We start from the raw sequence: 22817 nt of genomic DNA on the forward strand, positions 1-22817 counted from the left end.
TAAAACTTGCAGAAAAAGGATTCAAATTAAGCCCAATATCTGATAACTATTTATTTATTTATTTATAACATTCGGCCGAAGCCAGGCTAATCCCAATAGTGCTCAGAGGCTACTAAATTTAAGGGACGCCATCCGGATATGACGGGACAGGGATATGGGAAGAGGTCCAATTTTAGATGCAGGAGGAAAACCGGAGCACCCGGAGAAAAACCTGCGAGGACGAGCATGGATCGGCAACCAAACTCACATGTGGCGCCGCGGGGAATTGAACCCGGGCCACAGTGGTGAGAAGCGAGTGAGAAGACCACTACACTAACCCCCTTTTGGCCAATTTCACTCTCAGCTGGCCAAGTCCACCACAATGATGATAGAAAATATTATGTAATATATTATTATTGGAACCCGTTGGCACTTTTCACATCATCTTGACAGCTCTATCTATAGGGGAAAAGCAGGTGACAATGGGGAGTGATTAGTGGTTTAGTTTTATTCCTTTTTCGTAAGGAAACTTTACTATATATCCATACTTCTGTTATTGCATGAGTGAGGCTGTCACATTCAGAAACCATGGTGAAACTATGTACGCTATAAGTAAAATATCTAATTCTTGATCATGAGAACAACACGATCGCGCCACCCAAGACTGATTCGTTAATTCTCAAAAGATGTGCTTGTTCCAGTAACCGTGTGGTCTTGCGTTGTACGCTCGACACAAATATCTGTGCTTACGAAGTTGGCTCTCATGATCGAGAATTAGACATTTTACCTATAGCAGTCAACACTGTAGATAGCAATTAACACTTACATAGCGAATTATTGGCAATATGTTATAACATAAACAGATATTATGATCAAATATGTCTATATATTGATTGCTTGGTGTTGCAGTTAGACAAAATAATTTGCGCCAAAATCTTTGATAATCCCTTAAATTGAGCTTGTAAAAAGTAATGGATGTTATGTACATGAAAGTCTGCATATATTAGGATTATAGAGGGCACTACTGCTTTTATTACAGTGCCCCTGATTGGTTAATAACCTGATATAATCATCTGAGTAACCAATCAAATTAGAGCATTTTATATCTCTTGGCAATTAGAAGCTGAATTCCTTCAGCATACCTCTGATTGGCTCAACATGTGATGAGGCCCTCTTTGTTGCCAATCAAAATAGTTAATGCTGCTAATTTGGTAGAACCCATGGCGCAGCGTGGGGGCATTTTCAGAACTTCAGAATTTAGCACTTTCATTCAAGTTCTTCACAGCGTGAAGAAGATACAGTATTCAGTAATTCACACATGTAATAAATACGTCCCATCAGGGGGCTATCATATTGGTCCTGGATGTGACGTACTCATCATCAATTATACCCGACTCAAACTCTATTTAACAGAAACATAGGCCTACCAATATAACTAATATACGCCCAAAGTATATTATCACAGATATAAAATGTGCACGTAACTTCAGAATCTGGTAATGTCACTCCAGTCATACACCTCTGATTATGTGAATGCCTTTTGAGGAGAGCGATTGCTCTCTACTGCTCTCCTTAAATCTGATATAGGAGAGTGATTTTTAGCTCTCCTTAGTTGACCATTCTCCCCTTACATTCTATTGTAAATGCTCTAAACAGCTCTCTTTCAAGGCTCCAAAAGAGCTATTTAATGCTCTCCTGCATATTTCAATAAACAGTCCCTGCTGAGTGATTATTTTGAGAATGGTGCATACTCATAGAATACAGCACAATTCATGTATTGATCAAATGTGCACAATGTGGTCAATGGTTATATTGAATAAGACTGCATTAGGGTATGGGACGCTATCCCAATCCTAAGCATGAGTGTCATAATAGTGAATATAAAACAACGGCTTGTGTCATATGTAATTGTGCATCATATCCTCACCTCTAGATACCCAGGGTTGTAGGCTTACTTTTTGCAATAACTTGCCTGATTTACATAACTGTGCTTACCATGTGTTATATGCGCATTTAAAGTTTTTTCACAGAAACGTCATGCTACCAACATACACTCGCCAATTTGTCGGGTGCATTACATACTGACAGATGTCAAACCTGGGGTGCATTACAGCGACAGATGTTGATCGCAAATTTATCAAAAATTGGGCATCAGGAAAATGTTGAGTAGGTAAATTGTATTGGGTATAAATAAACTTGTCATTAAAGTTCAGCAATTCATGTGTCTATGACCCTTGAAATATATTTTTCATGTGTCTATGACCCTTGAAATATATTTTCAAAACGTTAAAAATCGTACATCTCACATATGTAATAGATTGCCAAAGTTATCCGTCACTATGTCTTGCGCAATTATTTTGAGAGCTCTCCGTCACTTTGGATTTTACTGTAAAGTGTAGATCCGTCACTATGTAATGCACCTGATGAATTTGATGCAATTTCACTGAGAATATTCAGGGGAAAAAACCTCTTGGGTGAGTTTGTTACATGAATCAATCAATAGTAGATTCTAACCAAAAGACTTGGGTATAAAAAGACACTTCGCCATACATCGGGCTATTCCAGTTGAAATACATACATCCCCCAGGCATGACCTTAATCTTCCACACAAGCAGTGTGAATTTTTTAATTAGGTTACCTGAATAGGTGACCCCAACTGAAATTTACACCCCCTCCCCCTCCCCCATGTGGAAGATGAAGGTCGTATCTTCCACAAGGGGTGTATAGATTTCAACTGGAATAGCTCATTTTAATTGAAAGCCACAGCAGAGAATCAAGCCTTCTCATCGTAACATGTTTCAGAGTCTTAACCCCCTGAGTACTACCTGTCGATCTAACATTGCCTCTGATTGGTCAATTACATGACCTCTTCACTTTAATCACCAATCAGAATGGAGCTTTGCAAATAATTCACCCCAATTTTTTGTGTGGTGAAATTATTCTAACAATGTTGCCGATTGGTCCAATTGATAATGAAAACTCCTTTTTGGCCAATCGGCAGGTAGTTCTCATGGGGTTAATAACCAGCACATATGTTATTTTGCCAAATTTTGTAGTTTGGGATACTACTTTCAAGATGACCCTGATGTTCTATGAATTAATGTCCACCACATAAAGCAAGCAAGGTACATGTGTAATCTGGACAAATGTCTTGCACTGCATCATGGGACGTCCTGATTTCCTGCTGTGGTTGAAAGCAACAAAAAAATTGTATATGTTTTCAGGTTGACACCTGTTGGCTAACAATATACATGCAACAATGTCACTGTGTATGCATGTGACAAGTTGAAGACTTGGGCCTAAAAGTTTGGTAATTTTAGACAGGGAGCCAAAGATGGGTGGAAATTCCCCCTGCCCCATCATTCTGACTTCAGAATGATAGGAAGAGCTTGTTTCCAAACCATGTTAAGCCCACAACCATATGTTTCTCATTTACTTGTGTGATACAATAATAATTACTTTGACAAGTTTGACATTATTTACCACAACAATGCTGTTTAACAATATGCAGACTATTGTTTTCATTTGGGAAACAAAGGCCTCATACACTATTGTTACTGTGCATCCATCCACTGTTTGCTTTGTAATTGTGTATCCAACTGAAATTACCACACCTATAAATAGCATCACAGCCCATTGCAACATCGCACAGGTAAATCAGAAACAAGTGTTTTTGGACTTGACATGGTTTGGAAACAAGCTCATCATATAGAGATGACTTTTAATGCCCATTTTCTAAGTTTACCTTTGCTGCTGTATTTCTGTAGTGGGAGGCATTTTGTAACAAGGTGAGAGAAGTTCACGGCTAATTTTACAAGTCCTTGGAATACAAAGATTACTTGCAGTAGCTGATCTCCTATAAACTGTACATGTCTGTATTCCAGCATTAGTAGTTGCACATTTGTTCCACTAATCAGTCATTCAGCGTTCACCCAGCAATGTTCAACTTTCAAATGGTGACAATATTAACCATCACCAAATAGGCCTGCACGACTAAGTCGCCAATAGTCGTAGTCGCGAATATTTGGCGATAGTCGCGACTACTACTAGTGTTTGCCTTTTGGCGACTATTCATTGAAAGTTCAATAAGCATCAAAATGAAGTAAAGACGGGTTCAAAGAGTGCTAAAAATGGTTGAAGAACTTGCTCTACCACCTTGAAAATCTTTGTGAAAGTTGATTATTACTTTACCTACTACTGTCCCCGGCAATGTCCTGTATTCGGCCAACTGTTTACTGCACAAAGAGTTTATGTTTTTAAGTGTAGTCTGAACAAAAAAGTTAGCTTGAACTTCAACCAAATTTTGACCTTTGATAGTCGCCAGTATTCGTAGTTGCGACTATTTGGGTGGGCATTAGTCGACTACTAAAAATGCCCATGTTGTGCAGGCCTACCACCAACGCAAATTTCTGCCATTGAGCTTACTCACAGAGTGCCAAGGTATGGGATGTTCAGCCTTAAAATGCCAGTACTGTCCACTGAGAATACCTCAAGCATTTCAAATTAATTAACTCCAGCAGCCAATTCCATACGCCCTCTGTGAAATACTTTTCTTAAATCGTCCACAGGGGAATGGCAGATTTAAATGGAATAGCCTGTCATACCGTTGCACTTACAGTGTAAAAACAATAAGTGCCCACACAAAGTGCTCTGTGTACTTAATGGAAGGAATACGGTAATGGATGAAAGGCTGATGCTGGATGGTTATATTTAGTAGTCCAAATCACTCGACATTGGTGATTTTCATTGGGGCTATTCTAGTTAATATCCATACACCCCTGTGGAAGACATGACCTTAATCTCCCAAGCAGGGAGTGTTAATTTCAAATGGAATTACCCACTCAGATAACCCCATTTGAAATTCACACGGCCTGTGTAGAAGATTAAGGTCATGTTTTCCATAGGGTGTATAGATTTCAAATAGAATAGCCCATTTGCCTTTAAAAGTACACATGAAGAGTTGAGATGCATGGAACCTTCTACTCCCATATCCATTGTGTATGGGCTATATCAAGCATGCAGCCAAATGAATACAATGGGATACAATTTGCACTTAAGCTTGATGTGTACTCCACTTTGCCACTTGGTGCGATGAAAAAAATTAATTCATAGCTTCGCGCGAAGGCATTATGTATACTTCCATCAAAATATCACTGAGTATCGCAAAGAATTGTTGCCCGCCCTGTGCTTTCTGATAGAAACTGGCCAACCCCTCCCCCAAATTGAACCAAATCCAACTCTTTGCGAAGCAAAGAAACCTGCTACGTGAAGGAAGTTACTTTTGCGAAGTTACTTCGCGAAGATCGGCTCAAATTTCTTTGTAGTCAGTGAAATCGCGGCTGTGACGTGGAGTATACATCAAGCATTAGTCGGTGCTGTCAAGTTTTTACAGCGAACAGCTAAGCCCTAATCGGGATAATGATGTTTATCGTGTTTTGCATCTGAATCTTCATGCTGTTGAAACTTCATGCTGCCATATTCTGGTAACCTTGGTCCAGAATTACACGTAGCAAGTACATGAACTAAGCAAGTGTGGATGGTGGCTGTTCAAGTGCATTCCAAACCCACCGATTAGGATAACTACTTCCAATAGGTATTCTCTTAGTTTATATTAACCTTACACTCCAGATGAAGCAGGACAAGTGTTGATAATGGCTGATCTAGAGCATTCCAAATCCCTTGGCATGGGTAATTGCTTTCAGTAATCTTTCTTGTAGTTTATCTTTGCTGCAGTACTCCGGCAGTAGTAGGACATTGAAGCATGTGTGTGAGGTGGGTAATCTGTAAGTATACAACCAAACTAAACATTTTAAAGGCTGCCAGTATTATAATAGTAAACAAAACTAATGCAGTTCGTAAATGTGATGTGATGCAAAATCAGTCAAAGTCGAATATATTGATTTTCAGATATTGCCATTGATTTGGAAACACTTCAATTGTTCATATCTTTAAACAATCATGTAAAAAACTGAAAATTTAATATGCCCAACTTCAGATTGATTTTGCTTGATCGCATCACAAATATGCCCCTCCCCCCCCCCCCCCCATGAATTTCTTTTTACAAAACATGCACATTAGATCAGTAATGATTACGCATATGCAAATAACTTCCTGCAAAATGTCAAGATCAGATATATCTACTTGCAACTTAGAAGTTATATCATAACTAAAAATAGCAGAGAATTTTGTGGAACACACTGTCCATAAAGCTGGTCACATTTTATGGAACTCATTGCAATTAAGAGCATCAAGTCAAATTCTGTTAAACATTTCCGAAATGTGTACAAAACACACTTAATTTCAAAATATGATTAATTGCTGAGCACTGTAGTTTTTATTTTAGGCATGTTTGACATTTAATTGAAGGAAACAACCTGCATAATTCAATTTGGACCAAAACAAAGATTGTGTCTTGTTATCAACATCTGATTATCAAAAAAAAAAAAAAAACAGGTGTCAAAATTGCCTTGTATAGGTCAAGTCATGAATGTGAGATGTAATTTCTACACTCAAGTACAAACTGACCTGTCCGAGTCAGCTCCATTCTTGGCAATGATCAACTTGAGTTTAGACAGCCCTCCGACTGGTACGCGGTCACTGCCCGTCGTGAACATCAGAAGCTTCTTCTTTTGATCCTCGTCCATGTCGTGTACAATCTCCCAGAAAAATCTGCAACAAACAGGGAGCAATAATTTTTAACATTTACAAAGTGGACGAACAAATAAGCAACAGACTGTGTGGAACAGAGATATCAGAGTGTGTAGTGTCATTTTCATATCTGCATCCTTTATAAAGCTTACCTGATAATATCACAGTGCCTAGTGTATCCCCCATCATATTCAGCTGCATCCTCTAAGGCTTCAAAATCAAAATCCTGCAACAAAGACATAACATCCTTTTTAATAACATCCCTTGATAATATCCTTGTCTGAAAGTACTTACAATCACCTCCGAACACAAACAGTGTTTACGATTCATTATATAAACGGGGCCATTACTTTTCGACTTTCACAGCTTTTATGCATTTTAACCTTTACAACAGGGACTGATCTTTTTACCACCGATAGGGGACGCATTCTCAAAGGCATTTTTAGTTTAATAAATAATAAATAAATTTCGGATTTATATAGTGCCTTTTTCCAGCTAGATCTTGAAGGATTCAAAGCGCTGTAATTTCGCTGCCATGGTGAATCATCACAATCAGATCGCATCATCTAGGCCAGTTGCAGCCGAACCTCAGGCGCAGACCTATCCGCACTTATATTGTAACATCCACCAATTATCTGTGCAGCTCCCCAAATTCCATTGGGTGAAGGAAGTTTTTGATAACCAAACAACTAATCACCGATTTTTTGAAAGCAGGAGGAAACCAGAGATCATGGAGAAAACCTGTGAGAGCGAGCATGGAATCGGAATAAACCAAGTGCACATGTTTATCTTCAGTCCGTGCACATGTTTATCTTCAGTCTGTTTATCTTCAGTCCGTTGCACAATTTATTTAGAATGCAGAGACACGTCCTGGTTCCCGGTTCACAGTAAGTATCATAACATACATCTCCCTTCAAAGGTAATTACAAAAGCACACCCACTGTGACCCACATATCCCTACTTGTAAGATGTATGAATCAGGGACATCTGTCTGTAGACATATCCCCAGTATATCGGATAGGAATGTAATAATATCCCCATTTTACACACACACCCCTACACCCCGTGTCACACTTACTTTGCTGCCACACACAAGTAGTTCTATTTCTTCTGGTCTGAACCAGATCTTGAGAGGTGATTCATCTGTCACCATGTCAAAACCTTTCTTAAAGGATCGGAATTGACGCTCTACCGACTTATTCAAAAGAAAGTCTGCATACAGATCAACAAATTCCTGCAAGACAAATACATTGATAGTTATAGGCACTGTCAGGGATTTGCTAAAACAGGAAATTTAACACATCATCAAAAATCATATGTTTGCATTTTTTGGAAATTAAAATGAATGGGTGTGCTAACATAGCCTGCAAGTGATAAGACCGAACATTGCATAATAAGGGTAAAAGGTCACATGTTGGTCAATGTTTAAGAGCTACAAGTATCTGTATGGACACATGTAGCTCCATGCTATTGAATTGAACTTTATAATAAACAGCACTGCCATTTCCTTCCATTTTGCCAATTTTTTCATTGAAAAATAACTAATGACAATTCGTCGGTCGCAACACATAGTGGCGTAGATTGATTTTGGTCATTTTTATAAAATCTGGCCCAACGGTTTAAATATCAAGTTTTTCAAGTACACCAAGTAATAAAGCTTAATTATATTTAATGATTAATAACTTTAACCAACAAGTTGTATTGACTTATCGTTCGTTTTTAAGCTATTCCTACAAATGTTATTGCTTCGCTGGGATCACTGATAAAGCCTTTAATAATTATCATGGAACTTTATCTACAAGGCCAGTATTCTGAGAGAGAAAGCAAGGTTAAGAGATTAAAATCAGGATCAAAGGAGAGTGAGAAGAATTGGGCCAGAAATGGGGAGTAGGGAGGGATTGGGACAGAGATGGAGGGATGGGGGCGGGTAGGGAGGGAGGGATTGGGACAGAGATAAAAGGATGGGGGCAAGATTGGGACACAGATGGAAGGCTGGGACAGTTAAGGAGGGAGAAAGGAGGACAGAGGAGAGAGGAAGGGAGGGAGGGAGGGAGGGAGATGTAGAGAGACAGAGGTAGAAGAAGATTATTAAGTCCAAACTCCGAACTAGTACCTGCTCAAAACCCACCTATTCGTCAAGCAATACAACTATTCCCATTTATTTTCACTTAATCCTTCAAAATCCACTCAACTCATTCCTTACACACTTTCAAAATTTAAGTGAATAATTAATTTTGTCGCCACTGATTTCATTCTGTCTTCTCTACTCTTACCTGTCTGTTGTCATTGTTGACCTGCACATTTTCCCCATCCTCTTTGAGACTATGTGAGATGGTGTTACCAAACACATCTGTGTAACTGATAACAAAGTACATCATCACCATCTCCTCAACATCACCTTCATATTCCAGTATAGACTTCATACTATTGTAAATCACCTGCATAATGTAACAAAACAAAATTACTTTTACATTATTTCATACATACATATACAATTTATACCGCGCATAATCTAATTAAAGGTCTAAGCGCCTTTACAAACTACAGCCAAGGCTGGAATAGAAACAAACAAAAAATACATAAGGAATAATTACAAATTATATTTACATAAAAAGATGTGTTTTAACCAGTTTTTTGAAAACAATAAGAGAAACAGCTTCTCTGATGGAGAGAGGAAGCATGTTCCACAGCCGAGGTCCAATAATGGAAAAGGCCCTGTCACCTGTTGAACGATGAGTTTTGGGAATATGGAGCCTAGTATGATCAACCGATGAACGAAGGTAATGATGAGAAATGCTTTCAATTTACTGAGCATTTACTTATCATCCCACAAGTGTTTTCAGTTGCCAAACATATTTTTGTATCTAGCCAGTGAACATCCTCATGGCATACTAGAGCAACTTTTTTAATACTTCCGTGTTTTGGGTATGCAATGTTGATGAGATCACACAGAAATGGCAAGGTCTCCACCCGTACCCCTTCAGTATGCTGGAGACCAATGACGACTGCGTGCTGGTGACTAATGATTCAACCGCCTTGAATTGTTGTTAAAAGACCATTGATCAGCTAATAAGTGTGATTGTTTAGCATTTCTGCTTTGTGAAGTGTGCTGAGGCTTGTGGATCAACGTCTAGGCATTGTGACTGTGCGTAGAGCACTATATATTACACTTGTGTACACTCAACACACAGCACAGCCTGCGCAAGTGTTAAAAAATTTACTTTTTCATTTTAAAAGCTTGATGAGACTGTGTATCACACATGACCCACGATACAGGTATGCTTGTATTCTCCCACGCATTACATGTAGGCACACACTTTTGGCTCTTATTCTTTCTTTAGAGATCAGTAATTGTGACTGAAGAGATCTTACAATAAATGCGAAAAAAAAGAAGACGACAAACGATAGTCTAGTAAGTTCAATACACATATAAAAGTGTTAAGTTGTTAACAATTTAGATGTGAGCACTGCTTGTGACTTGTTCTTTATTAACAGTGGCAAATATTTCTTTATGACATTATGGGGTGGGGCTGAAAATTTTTCTTAAAGTATAGTGAATCCAGCAATTTTGGCGACAGAATAAGTTTATGGTACAAATGCGTGCAAAGCATGCAAACATTTTTGCTATATTGAAGCTAAAATTGAGGAGGGGCCCTATGGTGCAAAAATAGAACAAATTTGTGTGATTGACACTTTTTAGGCTAAAATTGCTAAACAGAGTGACCTACAAGCATCAAAATTCCACATGCCAGTCGGGCGTGTACTTTAAAAAGTTACAGACCTGACAGCAAAAGTGCACACAATTAATGTGCGGGCGTGTTTTAAAGTTCAGCCCTGATCTCCGAGTTAAAGACCACATTTAGCATTTACCCCATAAAGACCCTTATCTTTCACACAATTTAGCACATGCACATTACTCTACTATTGAAATGCCCAGCTCCCTCCAACAAAATCTATGTGTAACCAATGTTTCCTTACCGGTTGTGACTCCTGTAGGTCCTCTACTGTGCCCCTTCTTCCCATGAGTTTCCTATACACTACCATGGGAAACTGGATGTCCAGTATGATGTTGTTGTAGATAGCCAAGCCTAATACGATACCAATGAGTGTGTACTGTCGCTCCACCTCAAACGATGTGGGATTGAACCAGTATGCGCTGGTGTCTTCATTATATGTGAACATACCTGTAAAGGGATCATAACAAGAGAATTGGAAATGGGTTTAGGAACCGTGGATCCGCCATTTTGCTACAAAAACAAGATTCTCTCTGCAAACAAATAATGTGCATTTTTGTTTTTCGTGCTTTTCTAGCAACATGCCAGAATGCTTTTGCAAAGCATACACGGTAATTACAGCACACGTTTGACAGACCTACAAACACACAACACACAGCACACACTTTGCGGGTAGAACCTTGTTTGGAGATGACCGTGTGATCTGCGAATTACTTTATAGTACTGGTATTATACAGATTCCTTTTGTTTTCATGTTCAGAATAGACTGCCCAAACGTGGGTCGATAATCAATAAATAAACACATTTTGCAAGATCTGGATGTGCTCTGTTCATTGGGTACTTTTTGTCACTACCGTCCCATGTTGCACCAGATAGCAAATCAGCATTAGTAAATTGAAAAGGAAGAAATGCATTGTGGGAAGTGTAAGATATCTTCCTCTCTAAGGCATAAGAATACATGAAAAAACTGGACAATTCTGGCATAAATGGTGCGAAATGGAATACAAAATACACTTAAGTACTGTACTCACAATATTTTAAGGATCAAAATATTACAAACCTGATTTGAATTCTTTCTTTTCTGTTCTCATGATGCTCACTAAAGTGTTCTAATGACCAAAGACCAAATGTTTCTTGTTCTCACCTATATCAGGATTGAATATTTCCTCGATGACAAGTTGGAAGAACTCTTTTGACACGCCACCTTCGTCTACTCCCTGCTCCCCTTCAAACTCAACGTACAGTTGTTTCTTCAGATCACTGGGATTGTCCATGGCAACCATTTCCAGCTGTGTATTATTTACAAAAATATATGATGAAAGATACTATGCATAAAATTATCTGCTATCAATTTAAAGAAAATGTTCTACAATACCAAATCATTTAGTCAACATATCCCTCTCAATTTATAACTAAAGTAATGCAACACCAACAAGAAATTAAGAAACTAAACAGAGACGAAAAACCGCATGCATGCGCATATGCCGCACATCAACCTATCCGTTAGACTCCACCAGGGGGGTTGGACAATATAATCAACAACAAGGTCAACAAGTCCGGTTTGCAACTCGGTTGGTTTTTTCTTACCCACCCTCAAGCACTGGAATACACAAAAATGTATTTTCACAATGTACAAGTGTACGTACCCCTAATAAATAATAAAAAGCCTCTTTATTTTGACATGTTAGTTCTAAGATGCAGTGGTTCAATATCCAGACTGTACCATCTAGGGAAGAATTTGATGTTTGCAAGGAAGACAAAACAAAACAATTCACAACTAGCTGGCAGTTGTAGAAGAAAAGTTTCCAGGTCTGACAAATACATGCATTCAGTTAGGGAAGGGAGAGAACAAGAACCAATATAACCCTAACTGAACACAAGGGATTTTTGCTATCGGAAGGGAAAGAAGAAACGAAAAAGGAGAGAAGATGAAGAAGAAAGTCACTTTGCACCCCCGGGATTCGAACCTCGGACCCCTCGCATGCCACGCAGAAGAGCCCTCGAATTAAGGATCTGAAGGGGCACGGCAACTTTTTTAGGGCAAGTTGATAATTGCCTTGGATTTTCACTGAAAAGGCAAGGCAGCACGGCAATTTTGTAATATTTCAAAAGGGCATAAAGGCAACTGTTGAAAATTTGAGAAGAGCACCAAGGCAATTTTTCAAAAGCGAATAGATGCATTGCTGTCAGTTGAATTCGACACCAAAGTAAAATTCGACTCTCAACTTTACACTAAAACTAACCTGCTTGCTCAAAAAACCTGCTTAAATAAAACAAAGCAATCAAAAATCAACAGTTTAATTTACTTAAATTTTGCGATCCCTAGTTCTGAGCTGCAAAACTGACTCGAAACAGCGATGAAACAGCTGTAACTTTGGTAATAATATTGATCAAGTTCGCCGGGATAAAAACTATTTTGTGCAAAACATATCTAGAGATGGGCTCACATGTACAAGATAAGACGATACCGGAAGGGGGATCGCCATCGGTTTTCAATGGGTAGTCAATGATTGCTAATCGAGAGATCAATAATTGATTTGCCCAGCGCTCGGATTTTGTTCACAACACAAGGAAGCTTAAAAGAGTTACTAACAGCGTTTCTGATTGGTCGATAGTAGGCTGAAGGTATTTCTCTGACCAATCGAGAAAATGAAGTCAGATTTCTAGAAACCAGATAATTATAAAAGCCGATGTAATTGGCTGAATATGTAAGCTTACGTCGGGGTAATGAATATTAATTGACAACAAACTATTGTGTATACTGTGATTGATAGCTGGGTTACGATCAATTCTGTGGTTACGATGCTCAAAATAACGATTGTGTTCAAGATTTTTGATTTAATTTTCCACAATTTTGGGGGGTCAGTAACCAGTACTTGTTAATGATTTTATAATGAAGGGGCAAGGCTTCATTCGGCAACTTCATTTAGGGGCACGGCAAGTGACTGCCGTCGGTAAAGGACATATTTTAAGGGCATTGCGGCAATGGGGGTGGGCACCCACGGCATATCGTCGGTGCCGTGGGTTAATTCGAGGGCAAGAAGATCCCCAGCATGTAGCCACACAGGTGACGTTGGCCCGGCCAACGATTCCCTGGGCATATATGACTTAGGCTGATTGTGTCATCAAGTCACGTGCAATGCGTGCACGAGCCGCGATTTTCATAGTGAGATCTAGTTCAGTAAGGGTTAAGGAAAAGTACGGTACCACAAATGTAGATATAGCAACCAGCATTAATTTTCCATTTCGGTTCCGTTTCTGTGTGATTCAGGTTGGGGAAGAATCTGGGGAAGGAAGTGACTGTAGCACGAAGGAATAATTTGCATTTTCTGGAAGATAAAGACACCCCTGTAAAAGGCAATCAGCCAAAAAATAAGATGGGATCTTGTTGGCGCATAATTTTATTATGGGTCCACTTTAAATAATGCTAATTCAATACAAAGTATGAACTTGGACCTCTAATGAATTGTTGCGCCCACATTATCCCACTTTTTATACTTACTATCACTTAAAACATTTAAATCTATTTAGCCAATCATCAAAAAAAAAAAGATAAGATCTTGTTGGCGTACATTTTATTGTGATTCAAAAGTTCCACTTTTGTCCCTTTATGAAAAAATACCAATTGGTATTAGTATACCCACAAGATCCCTCTTTTTTTTTTTTTTACTTGCTATCAGTTATACATAAGCCCCTTTAGCCAGTCATCAAAAAAAAGATGAGATCTTGCTGGCACACATTTTTATTGTGGGTCAATGTTTCCACTTTTGTGCTGCACATTGTCAAACATATAACTTTGTCACAAAACTTGACCTTTGAGGCTTTGACCTCTATTATATCGATGTGCCAGCATGATCCAGTTGTTGCCTGTTTTTTATCTACTAGTCACCAAAGAAGCTATACTAGACAATGAAAAATAAAATTGGGTTCTTGTTGGCACATCTGTTTATGATGCAGTAAAAAACATACATTTTGCTGCATGTCATTGTTCAAGGAAGAAAAAAGAGGTCAAAGTGAAGCCAAGCTAATTTTCAAAAAATCACACAACTATGAAGATCAAGAGATCCCAAGCCAATTTTAACATTTATTGACAGAGAATTACCTCTTCTTGATAAGAGAGGCTGATTGGTTTAGAGTTAGCATTGGTGTGAAAAATTAAATTTATTACTAATATTGAAACATACCTCAGACATACAGTTTTGGAATAACTGGAACTACGAAAGAAAAAGTTAAAAATGTGTCCAGTATTCCAGAAGAGGGCAATATTGTCGAAGGGTGTAAGGAATCTTTATCTTTGATATTTTACTATCCTTACTAAGGATAGTTAAATATCAAAGATACAAAATTATAAATTTTAATAATTTGCCATAAAATTTGTATTAAATATCGCAAACTAAAAAAAAAAATCAAAATTATTTGATATCAGAAGGAAATTCCTCGTATTCTGAAGGCAATTTGATTATATCTGATGTGCTCTCGATATCCAACAAAAAATACTTTGCAAACACTGTTTTCCGTTTCCTTAATATGATTTTTTAGTGAAAATTTCATTTATTTTGTATCACAACACCCCCCCATATTTGAGTACATAATCACAAAGACAAGCTCTTAATGGTCACTGATATGTGAAGACATCTGCACCCTGTGTCATTCATACTAGAGAGTAATGTGGGCTTGGTTGAGATTGATTCCATTTGCCAAGGCACGATACTTTAACTTGAACAAACTTGAAACGTCTTGAACACTGACGCAACGTTCAATACATTGTTAAGGCAGGGAGTATATAGTCTATATCTACCTCGAGTCACCGGCACTAGCTTTGAAGTTCAGCATGTGCTGCGTTGGCTTAGCGTGGTTTCTTGCGTGTACATATGCGGCACGTTGATCGCTCATAAAAGTATGTACACCCACCAAGTAATGCTGAGCTAATGCAGAACACGCTGACTTCAACGCTAGTGCAGGTGATTCGAGGTAGATACTACAGTATAAACCTGTATCAAGCATGCATACCATTTTAGGTGGTGCACTCAGAACATAATTTTGCAAGTTCAAAAGTCACTGCATGGGTAGTAGTGTGTTTAAGAGTAAGGGCATAGAGCATGGATGTTAAATGCAACATGTACAATGTTCAATACAATTTACAGTAATATTAAGTTGATCAAACAACCAAAAAACCATTTCTTACCCTGACTAATGCATCGTCTACGACGTGATCTCTTCTCACTTTGAGTTTTAAGTATGGGTTGTACTGATCTCCTTGCACTATACTACTCAGTAAAGTTAGTCTACGCTCATTGTGCATGCGTATCCGATTATCGTAATACAGACCCAGGTTTTTGCTGGCCGGAGTCAGGATGAACGGGAAATTCAGGAAGGAGAAACGACCTTCGCTTTCCTTCTTGTAGCATGTGAAGTCTTGCTCCATTGCAATTTGATCATTGAGTGGTTCATTGTAAAATTCACTGAACGCGATGAGCGGCTTCCGCGAATCTAAAACACTGACTTTCAATTGACTAGCTAGAGGGTCTTCTGGAGGGATCTTTTTATTCTCCTTGTTTTCATGTGCTATAGCGCCGAGTACTTCTTGAAAGTCTATTTCTTCTTCGGCAGCAATGCTGCTTGTCGGTCTGCTGAGCACGCCACCAACGACGCTCGCATAATAGATGATGCGCATCACCTTGGTGGCGCTGCATATTGAGTCATCATCATTGATATATGTTCTTGTGGGAATAATACCCCCGTGGTCACTCAACACTTTGAATGTTATCAGCTGCTGAAGGCACTCCAGTTTCTTCAGCAGATTCGCTGCCGGAAACCGCGACCATATTTTGGCCAATCTTGCCTGCGCTGGGAGCGGCAAGTGGCCGAGTGCACGGCAGAAGCTTGGAAAGGCGACATCAAGGTATTCGGGACTCTGTAACATATTGTTCTCCATCATGACTATAATGCAGTTCAAGTGGTCGGCATCCGTGGCAAACATTGGTACCCAACGTACGTCTATTTCCACCATTTGCGAAAGAGAAATAACTGCAGTGAGTAAGGCGTTCATAACTCGTTGTTCGCTAACAGCATATAGTGCTGCGAACGTACGCTGTACAGAGGGTATATCAACTGTCAGATTCACATATTCAGTTCTTTTAGTACTGGTTTGTGCATTTGATGATCCTGGATTACTGCTACTTTCATCCGCCTCTTTTTCTTCCTCCTGCTGCGCACGATTCCACTCCTTCTGCGACAGTTGTTTATCTGGTGGAGGTTCATCTGGAACTTTCTCCAGTAGAAAACTCTTGTTAAGGAGTCTCCAGTCGGAGAACACTTCCCCGATCATTCGGACTAGGGGTGAAAAGTTCTCATCTTTCTTGCACTGATCTATAAGGTCTAAAACCATCTGCTCCGTCAAGTGGGTTGCTTTTGGCGCTGAAAGACAACAAAGATGTCATCAAAATCAATTTCACCTCAATTTCATTTCAAACAAGATAATAATAATAAGTGACAACTCGAAAACTGACATGATTGTGTTTTGGCAGGACTTACGGTTTAAACTTGTTTATTCTTTTTAACATCATTCTGCTATAACAGGACTGACGATTTCCAAATTCCTGCTAAGAATACGCAATTGCATTATTTGCGGCGCAATTACATACTTTGGCTTCAAATATGTTTTTTGACATTTGGATAAAAATCTAAATACTGATTTTTATTTTTGGAGATCCCTTGACCTAGAACTAAGTGCTGCAATCATTCATGTTTGATCTTTAAAAAATGAATTGGAAAATTGAAAAAAAAAAATCACACAAAGCAACTCAGGCTATCTGTTTAAATAAAAATATAATAAAGTTGTTATTTTCAAATCAAGAGGGTGGCCTGAATTTCTTCCCCCCTCCCCTCCCCTGAGTCGGTCTCATTTTGTGCCTTACCTGGAGGGTCTGGTTTTGTTTTCTTTGTGACACTTGGCTCCACATCCCCACTGTCAGTGTCCAAATCATCTGATGCTTGCACGACAGCTTGTCTGACCGCCGTGGAGCCTCTACTGGCAGATGCTGCTACTGTCGCAGTTCCCGACACACCGGCTCCTGAATCGGCTTCATCCTCCCCTCGCTTGACAACTTTGCAGGGTGCTCGTTCGCAAAGAGCAGCCTTAGATTTGAAAAGTTCAAGTGCTTTGGCTGCAGCCTCATTCCTGCTTAGAGGTCGAGCGGAATGTCCGCTGGAAGCGCAGTCATTGTTGGCACACGACGGATTGCCACAGCCTTCCACAAGCTGGAAGAAGTAGCGTTCAATCAGTTGAGCTGCAGCACGCTTCCTAGTAATACAAAGTTATGCAGACCACAATTAATAATTAGAGAGATTGCGAAGTTTCATACATGCTACATGGACCATGCATTTATACGGTGTTCAAAATGTGCATACATATTGCTAGTCTCGGTTCAGGCTGGATTGTGCTCCTTCATCACGAAGGAGAACAAGGCAGCAATAACTGACATCTGATCTGGTCACAAGAGGGCAAAGTACTTGAAATCTAGTGGTCTCCAGGTCTACTTCAATACAGCATACTTTTAATTTTGATTGAAAACCAAGGTTAACAAGTTTCTTAGAATTTGTATTTCAGCGCTTCCCAAATATTATGGTTGCCAAAAAACAAATATTTTGGTAGATTAAGGACCACTACATTCATATCATGGGGATCATGACTTTACTTTCAAAATGAGATTTTTTTGTGGTGAAAATTAGCTGTGTTGCATGAACCACACGACGCCGTACAAAATGTCATTGATATCAACATGGACCGTGTGTATATACCATGCATTTGTATCAAAAAAGCAAATCGCAATCTAATTTTTTATACAATCTCACTCACACGCTTCACTTGTTCACAATTAAAAACAGGACTGAATACTCACATGTCATCCGGGTAGTGAGTAGAATTTTCACTAAGAACTCTGAAAGAGAAAATAAAAACATTTTGAACATTATAAATCTTACTATAAATAGGGAAGTTTTATGTTGTTTGTTTGAATGCCCATGAAAGGCTCCGTCAGTTTTAATCCAAATGTTGTCAAATTCATTATGGCAATAAACTTTATTTGGTTAAAAACGGTCAATACTTGGCCTCAATATCAGTGAAAATATTGTTAAAACCAGGTTTTTTCCCCTGTGTTTTTTGTCAAACTTGCCAACTGAAAGAGCTTGCCATATCTACCTGGCAGTGTGTTGCCGTTAGTACTTCGGCGTACAAGCGATCATATAAATGCCAATACATTGTACATTTTGCCTTTAGCCAAGTCATAGCATTGCTGTAAATCCCTAGATGTTAGGCATTTAGCCAAATTTTTATTATCTGCATGTACCTTTTCAGAAAATGGTTTCATATTTTGAAAAGTATTATCCTATACATCACACAAATCCAAAATGAAATCAACACAGTCCCTTTGTTGTGGGATAGGCTTATTGTGGGATAGGCTTTTACAACAGGAATTCATAACAATTAGAGGGTTTTTAGCGGGTTCACCGTCAGACAAGTTAAGAACTGTCAAGCTTTCATCAGGTGTATGCGTGTCAAAACTATCAAACAAGTCGGAACAAAATGGCCATGCGTGGCTGTGGATTCGACCTACCATCATGTCGATTTCTGCCATGAAGATATCGGAGCGATGACACTGTGGGGTTGTGGAAGGTTAGGAATTTAAACAATTTTTGATTTTTTTTTTTCGTTGCAAAAACATGATTTTTCTGTTATCGGTTTTACATCTAAAAGATATCGTGAAATTTGAATTTTGTTCTGGTATACCAGGTATGACAGGGAACCCTCAGTTAACACATTTGCTAGTAAGCCAAAATAGTCTAAACCGGCAATACAAATTTACATTGAAATTTAAAAGAACCACTTGCTCAAGGAAACCTTCATTATATACTTCACTTTAAATATTATATTTTTTGGTGATAGAGACTCGCACATGGAATTTCAGAGGGATTTTGATAGCAGTTCCATTAAAAAAAGCTGCTATCGTCAAGAGACTAAGATCTAGAAACATCCCCGTAATGTAGGTAGGGGCCTATGCCAGACAAACCTTAGCTAACACATTTGCTAGTCAGCGAAATTCACCGGGAGCGGCGGACCAAACACAATACATATTTACATAGAAATTTCAATTTTTTTCAAGAACAGGTCGATCAAGGAAACCTATATAAATATGTTTTCAATACTTCACTTGACCCAAATACAATGTATATGATTTTTTATGGTGATGAGACACTCACACACATGGAATTTTAGAGGGATTTTGATAGCATTAGCAGCTCCATTAAAAAAAGCTGCTATCATCATGAGACTACGATCTAGAAACACCCCCGTAATGCTGTTTTGGGGAATTTTGCTAACAGAATCTTTTTGATGAAAGTCGATCTTTGAAAAGATGTAACTTTGCCACGGAAAGTGCTATGACAAAAAGGTTTTCAGTGTTGGCTTTCTTTACTCAAGGGCTTTAATTTGATATATAAAATGCTGCAGTTTGATGGCAAATTTGAATTCACCTGGGCATACATACACATTGTCTATGGAGCAGTATACAATCATGCATAACTCACAAACGCAAAATCGGAATCAACTGAAATTTTGGGAATAAGCGTTTTTCGTGGATATCTACTGAAAAATGTCATAAAAAGAGGATGCTAGGCTAGGATCACGAAATACTCCTTTAACTTAGCATGGTCGACCAGGAGCTAAAAATAAAAAAGTAAAATGCATCCTGTGATGATCCTGACCTGGTCCCAATGATGGCTCCTGGTCCTTTTAGTAGTACACTTCTTGCATGCTGCTTGAGTAAATGAGATTCGGAATGTCCAAATTATTTTTAAGCTTATTATTTTTTATTTATGTCCGCATGGATGGGGCATGTCTATGATGTCTATAGTGGCTAATTCCAATTGAATGAACGGAGCTTTCAATAGCGTGACAAATTTTTGCGTTACACTGTGCGATGTGACGCCAGCGTGTGGACTGTGCGTGAGTAACACGGAAGTGAATGGCGGTATGTGCCTAACCATGCCAACGATTTTCGTGATTGGATAGCATTGTATCCAAGGTCGATGGTTAAGAGCTCTTTTGAAAGATTACTCAGTTTGAAATCATTTATCTTTATGATCGCGGTTGTCTCGAGTGCAGCTGTTAAAAGCTGCGTTCATTCAATTAAATTCTTACTATAATTCACTTCAAAATCTAACTTGATGGCTCAAAATTTGGACCGCTGGTCCGCTCGCCATTTCAAAGTTTACTGCTTTTGTGTTTTGAAATTTGTTGATTTTAACGATCCCGATTCGGTCGATTATTTTAGCTGTGTCATCACATGCATGACACTGGTGGGTACCAACAAACTTCAGAAAAAACCTCCTCGATTGCCGATAAATGTGATATGCATATGTATGGGACTTACATAGGATTACACAGGGATAATTCTTGCCAAAATTTGACCATTTCTAGGCAAGTTGGCCCTACTTTGTCTGCGTTATGTGAAAAAGGACAGTCTTAAAGACTTAAGTAAGTATAATTGCAACGCTTTTGATGTTTTGATGTTTGGGGAGACTTGGTGGAAGGATCATAATAAAAAAAATGATGGAGCCTATTCTTGACTGTGTAATATTCCTTCACCACATTGCCGTACGGTAACAGTCTTATACGATGGACAGATAGTATCAGTTTGTGAATGAGGACATCGTATAAGTTCCTTGTACTAGGGCATGTCCGAATCTTTGATCATGAGATTTATAGAGGCAGGCAGGGTTCAACCAAGACAAGTAGAAGTAGAAGCAGCCTATCATGCATGAAAAGTGTGTTTAAAAACTAACATCACAACAGCAATCAGCTCCCACACAAAAATGAGCAATCAATGCAACTTTATTCGATCATTAAACCAAAAAATCCCCGAAAAAACCCAAAGCGACAATCATGCAATCCATGAATCAAATGGCGATGACTAGTGCCGTACTATTACGCTATGTTTTGTATTTGGCGAGGATGACGATATTTACATCCTGAACTTGCAAACGGCCACAATGTGTTTTACTTGATATTTTCACCCCTAAATAAGCTTACTATAATTCCCTGCAATACCCTATATGTGATAAGAACTTAATTATCTCTCGAGCGCATTAATACTTCAAGCTTCTGGATGGGTACTGAAATGTTGCAAAAATCCAATTTCTTGCGCTCTCACCTTCAAATTTCTGCTCATCGCGAATCTTGTTTGCATGGACAACGGAAATAAATATGGCCTCGATCCCGATTTAGCATTAATCTTCAACTGCTACATACGGTCATAATGAGAAATGGCCATTTCTTCCACTATGTTTACTAGCTTCAAAATCGGGGCGGAAGACTTAGGTTAAAACTAAATCAGTCTAAGCGATAGCGATTTTTTTTGGGCCAATGAGATAGACCTTTTTGTTATATTGGAAAAGCGGATCATATCTCATTGGTCAAGTACTATTCGGCGATGGAGTATAAATTCAGCTTAGCATTGCGCATGCTCATATGCCAGTTTAAGTAAAGTAAATACTCGAGCATGCGACGAGAGAAACTTCGCTGAAAACGTAAATCTACAAATTGGTTTTTTCAAGGAATGCATTAGGCAGGCAGGGTTGTACACCCAAACCTCTGTATTATATACAAGCAACAATTTGGAGTGGTTCATATAAATGCAGGTGAGACAAATTCAACAAAAGTGACATAAATACGGTGAAATACCACCATGGACTTTAGCATTGTAACCACTTCAGTCGCTATACAGATGTTGTATAGCGACTGATTATTCGGTCTAGGCGATGACGATGTTTAATAATTTTTGGGCCGGGCTACAGTACACAAAACGACAATTCACCTTTCTTCCTGGGACTCGGCACCTCCTCCCAAGGCTTTGGTATTATCTTGCGAGGGATTCATACATACGAAATTTGATAACAAGGAAAATATTCAAAGCTTATATCGTGGACGTGATTTAAGCTTATTAAAATGAAGTTTTTTGTCACCAGGAGCTGCATTCGTGCACTCGATCCAAATCGGCCATCTTCCTTTCGACATTCAACAGCGGCGCACGGAAGTGATCAAAATTACGCCCTCTATCAAAAGTTTCTATGAAAAAAGGCCGATTAAAAAATAGCTATCAAGCTTTCAGGGCTTTCAGCATGTCAAAAAGTTGTCAAAATCTGATTTTTTTTTTTCTTTTTGAATCTAGATAGTCCACAATTTCTAGTTGACCTCAATTCAAAGTTAAATCTGGTACCCAGTGCAGTTATCCCCAGAGTAACACAGGAAATTAACTTGATGTGCATAATATATATTATTCGGTAGACAGCAATGATCAGTGATTCAAATTCGATGTAATGTCTTCGGTAGACCGTAGGGCCCTATACGTCTTTAAAGAATTTAAAAATTCAATGTGCTATCTTTTTGGTATAGACAGT

The 22817-nt window shown here is 38.7% G+C and overlaps 1 protein-coding gene across 1 annotated transcript; it reads right to left on the reverse strand.

Annotated features, from left to right (window-relative positions):
- Positions 1-1846: 1846 nt before the first annotated feature.
- LOC140161039 (ubiquitin-protein ligase E3A-like) lies at positions 1847-22424 on the reverse strand. Its single transcript, XM_072184421.1, has 11 exons — positions 22235-22424; positions 18263-18301; positions 17279-17664; positions 15547-16778; positions 11506-11650; positions 10606-10811; positions 8901-9065; positions 7706-7861; positions 6780-6853; positions 6505-6648; positions 1847-5760 (listed from the first exon to the last, which is right to left on the reverse strand). The coding sequence occupies exons 1-11, from the start codon at positions 22294-22296 to the stop codon at positions 5640-5642; spliced, it is 2730 nt and encodes a 909-aa protein (XP_072040522.1). The 5' UTR covers positions 22297-22424; the 3' UTR covers positions 1847-5639.
- Positions 22425-22817: the final 393 nt, after the last annotated feature.

Source organism: Amphiura filiformis, chromosome 9, assembly GCF_039555335.1.
Source record: "Amphiura filiformis chromosome 9, Afil_fr2py, whole genome shotgun sequence".
In the NCBI taxonomy this organism is placed as follows: Eukaryota; Metazoa; Echinodermata; class Ophiuroidea; order Amphilepidida; family Amphiuridae; genus Amphiura; species Amphiura filiformis.

What these genes read in the sequence shown, in the direction of transcription:
- LOC140161039 (XM_072184421.1), bottom strand. Translation starts at nt 22,296, where the DNA reads ATGAATCCCTCGCAAGATAATACCAAAGCCTTGGGAGGAGGTGCCGAG. An exon ending in TCAACAATGACAACAGACAG is followed by an intron (nt 7,862 to 8,900) that starts GTAAGAGTAGAG and finishes TTTGTCTTGCAG; the next exon opens with GAATTTGTTGATCTGTATGC. An exon ending in AGGCACTGTGATATTATCAG is followed by an intron (nt 6,649 to 6,779) that starts GTAAGCTTTATA and finishes TGTTTGTTGCAG; the next exon opens with ATTTTTCTGGGAGATTGTAC.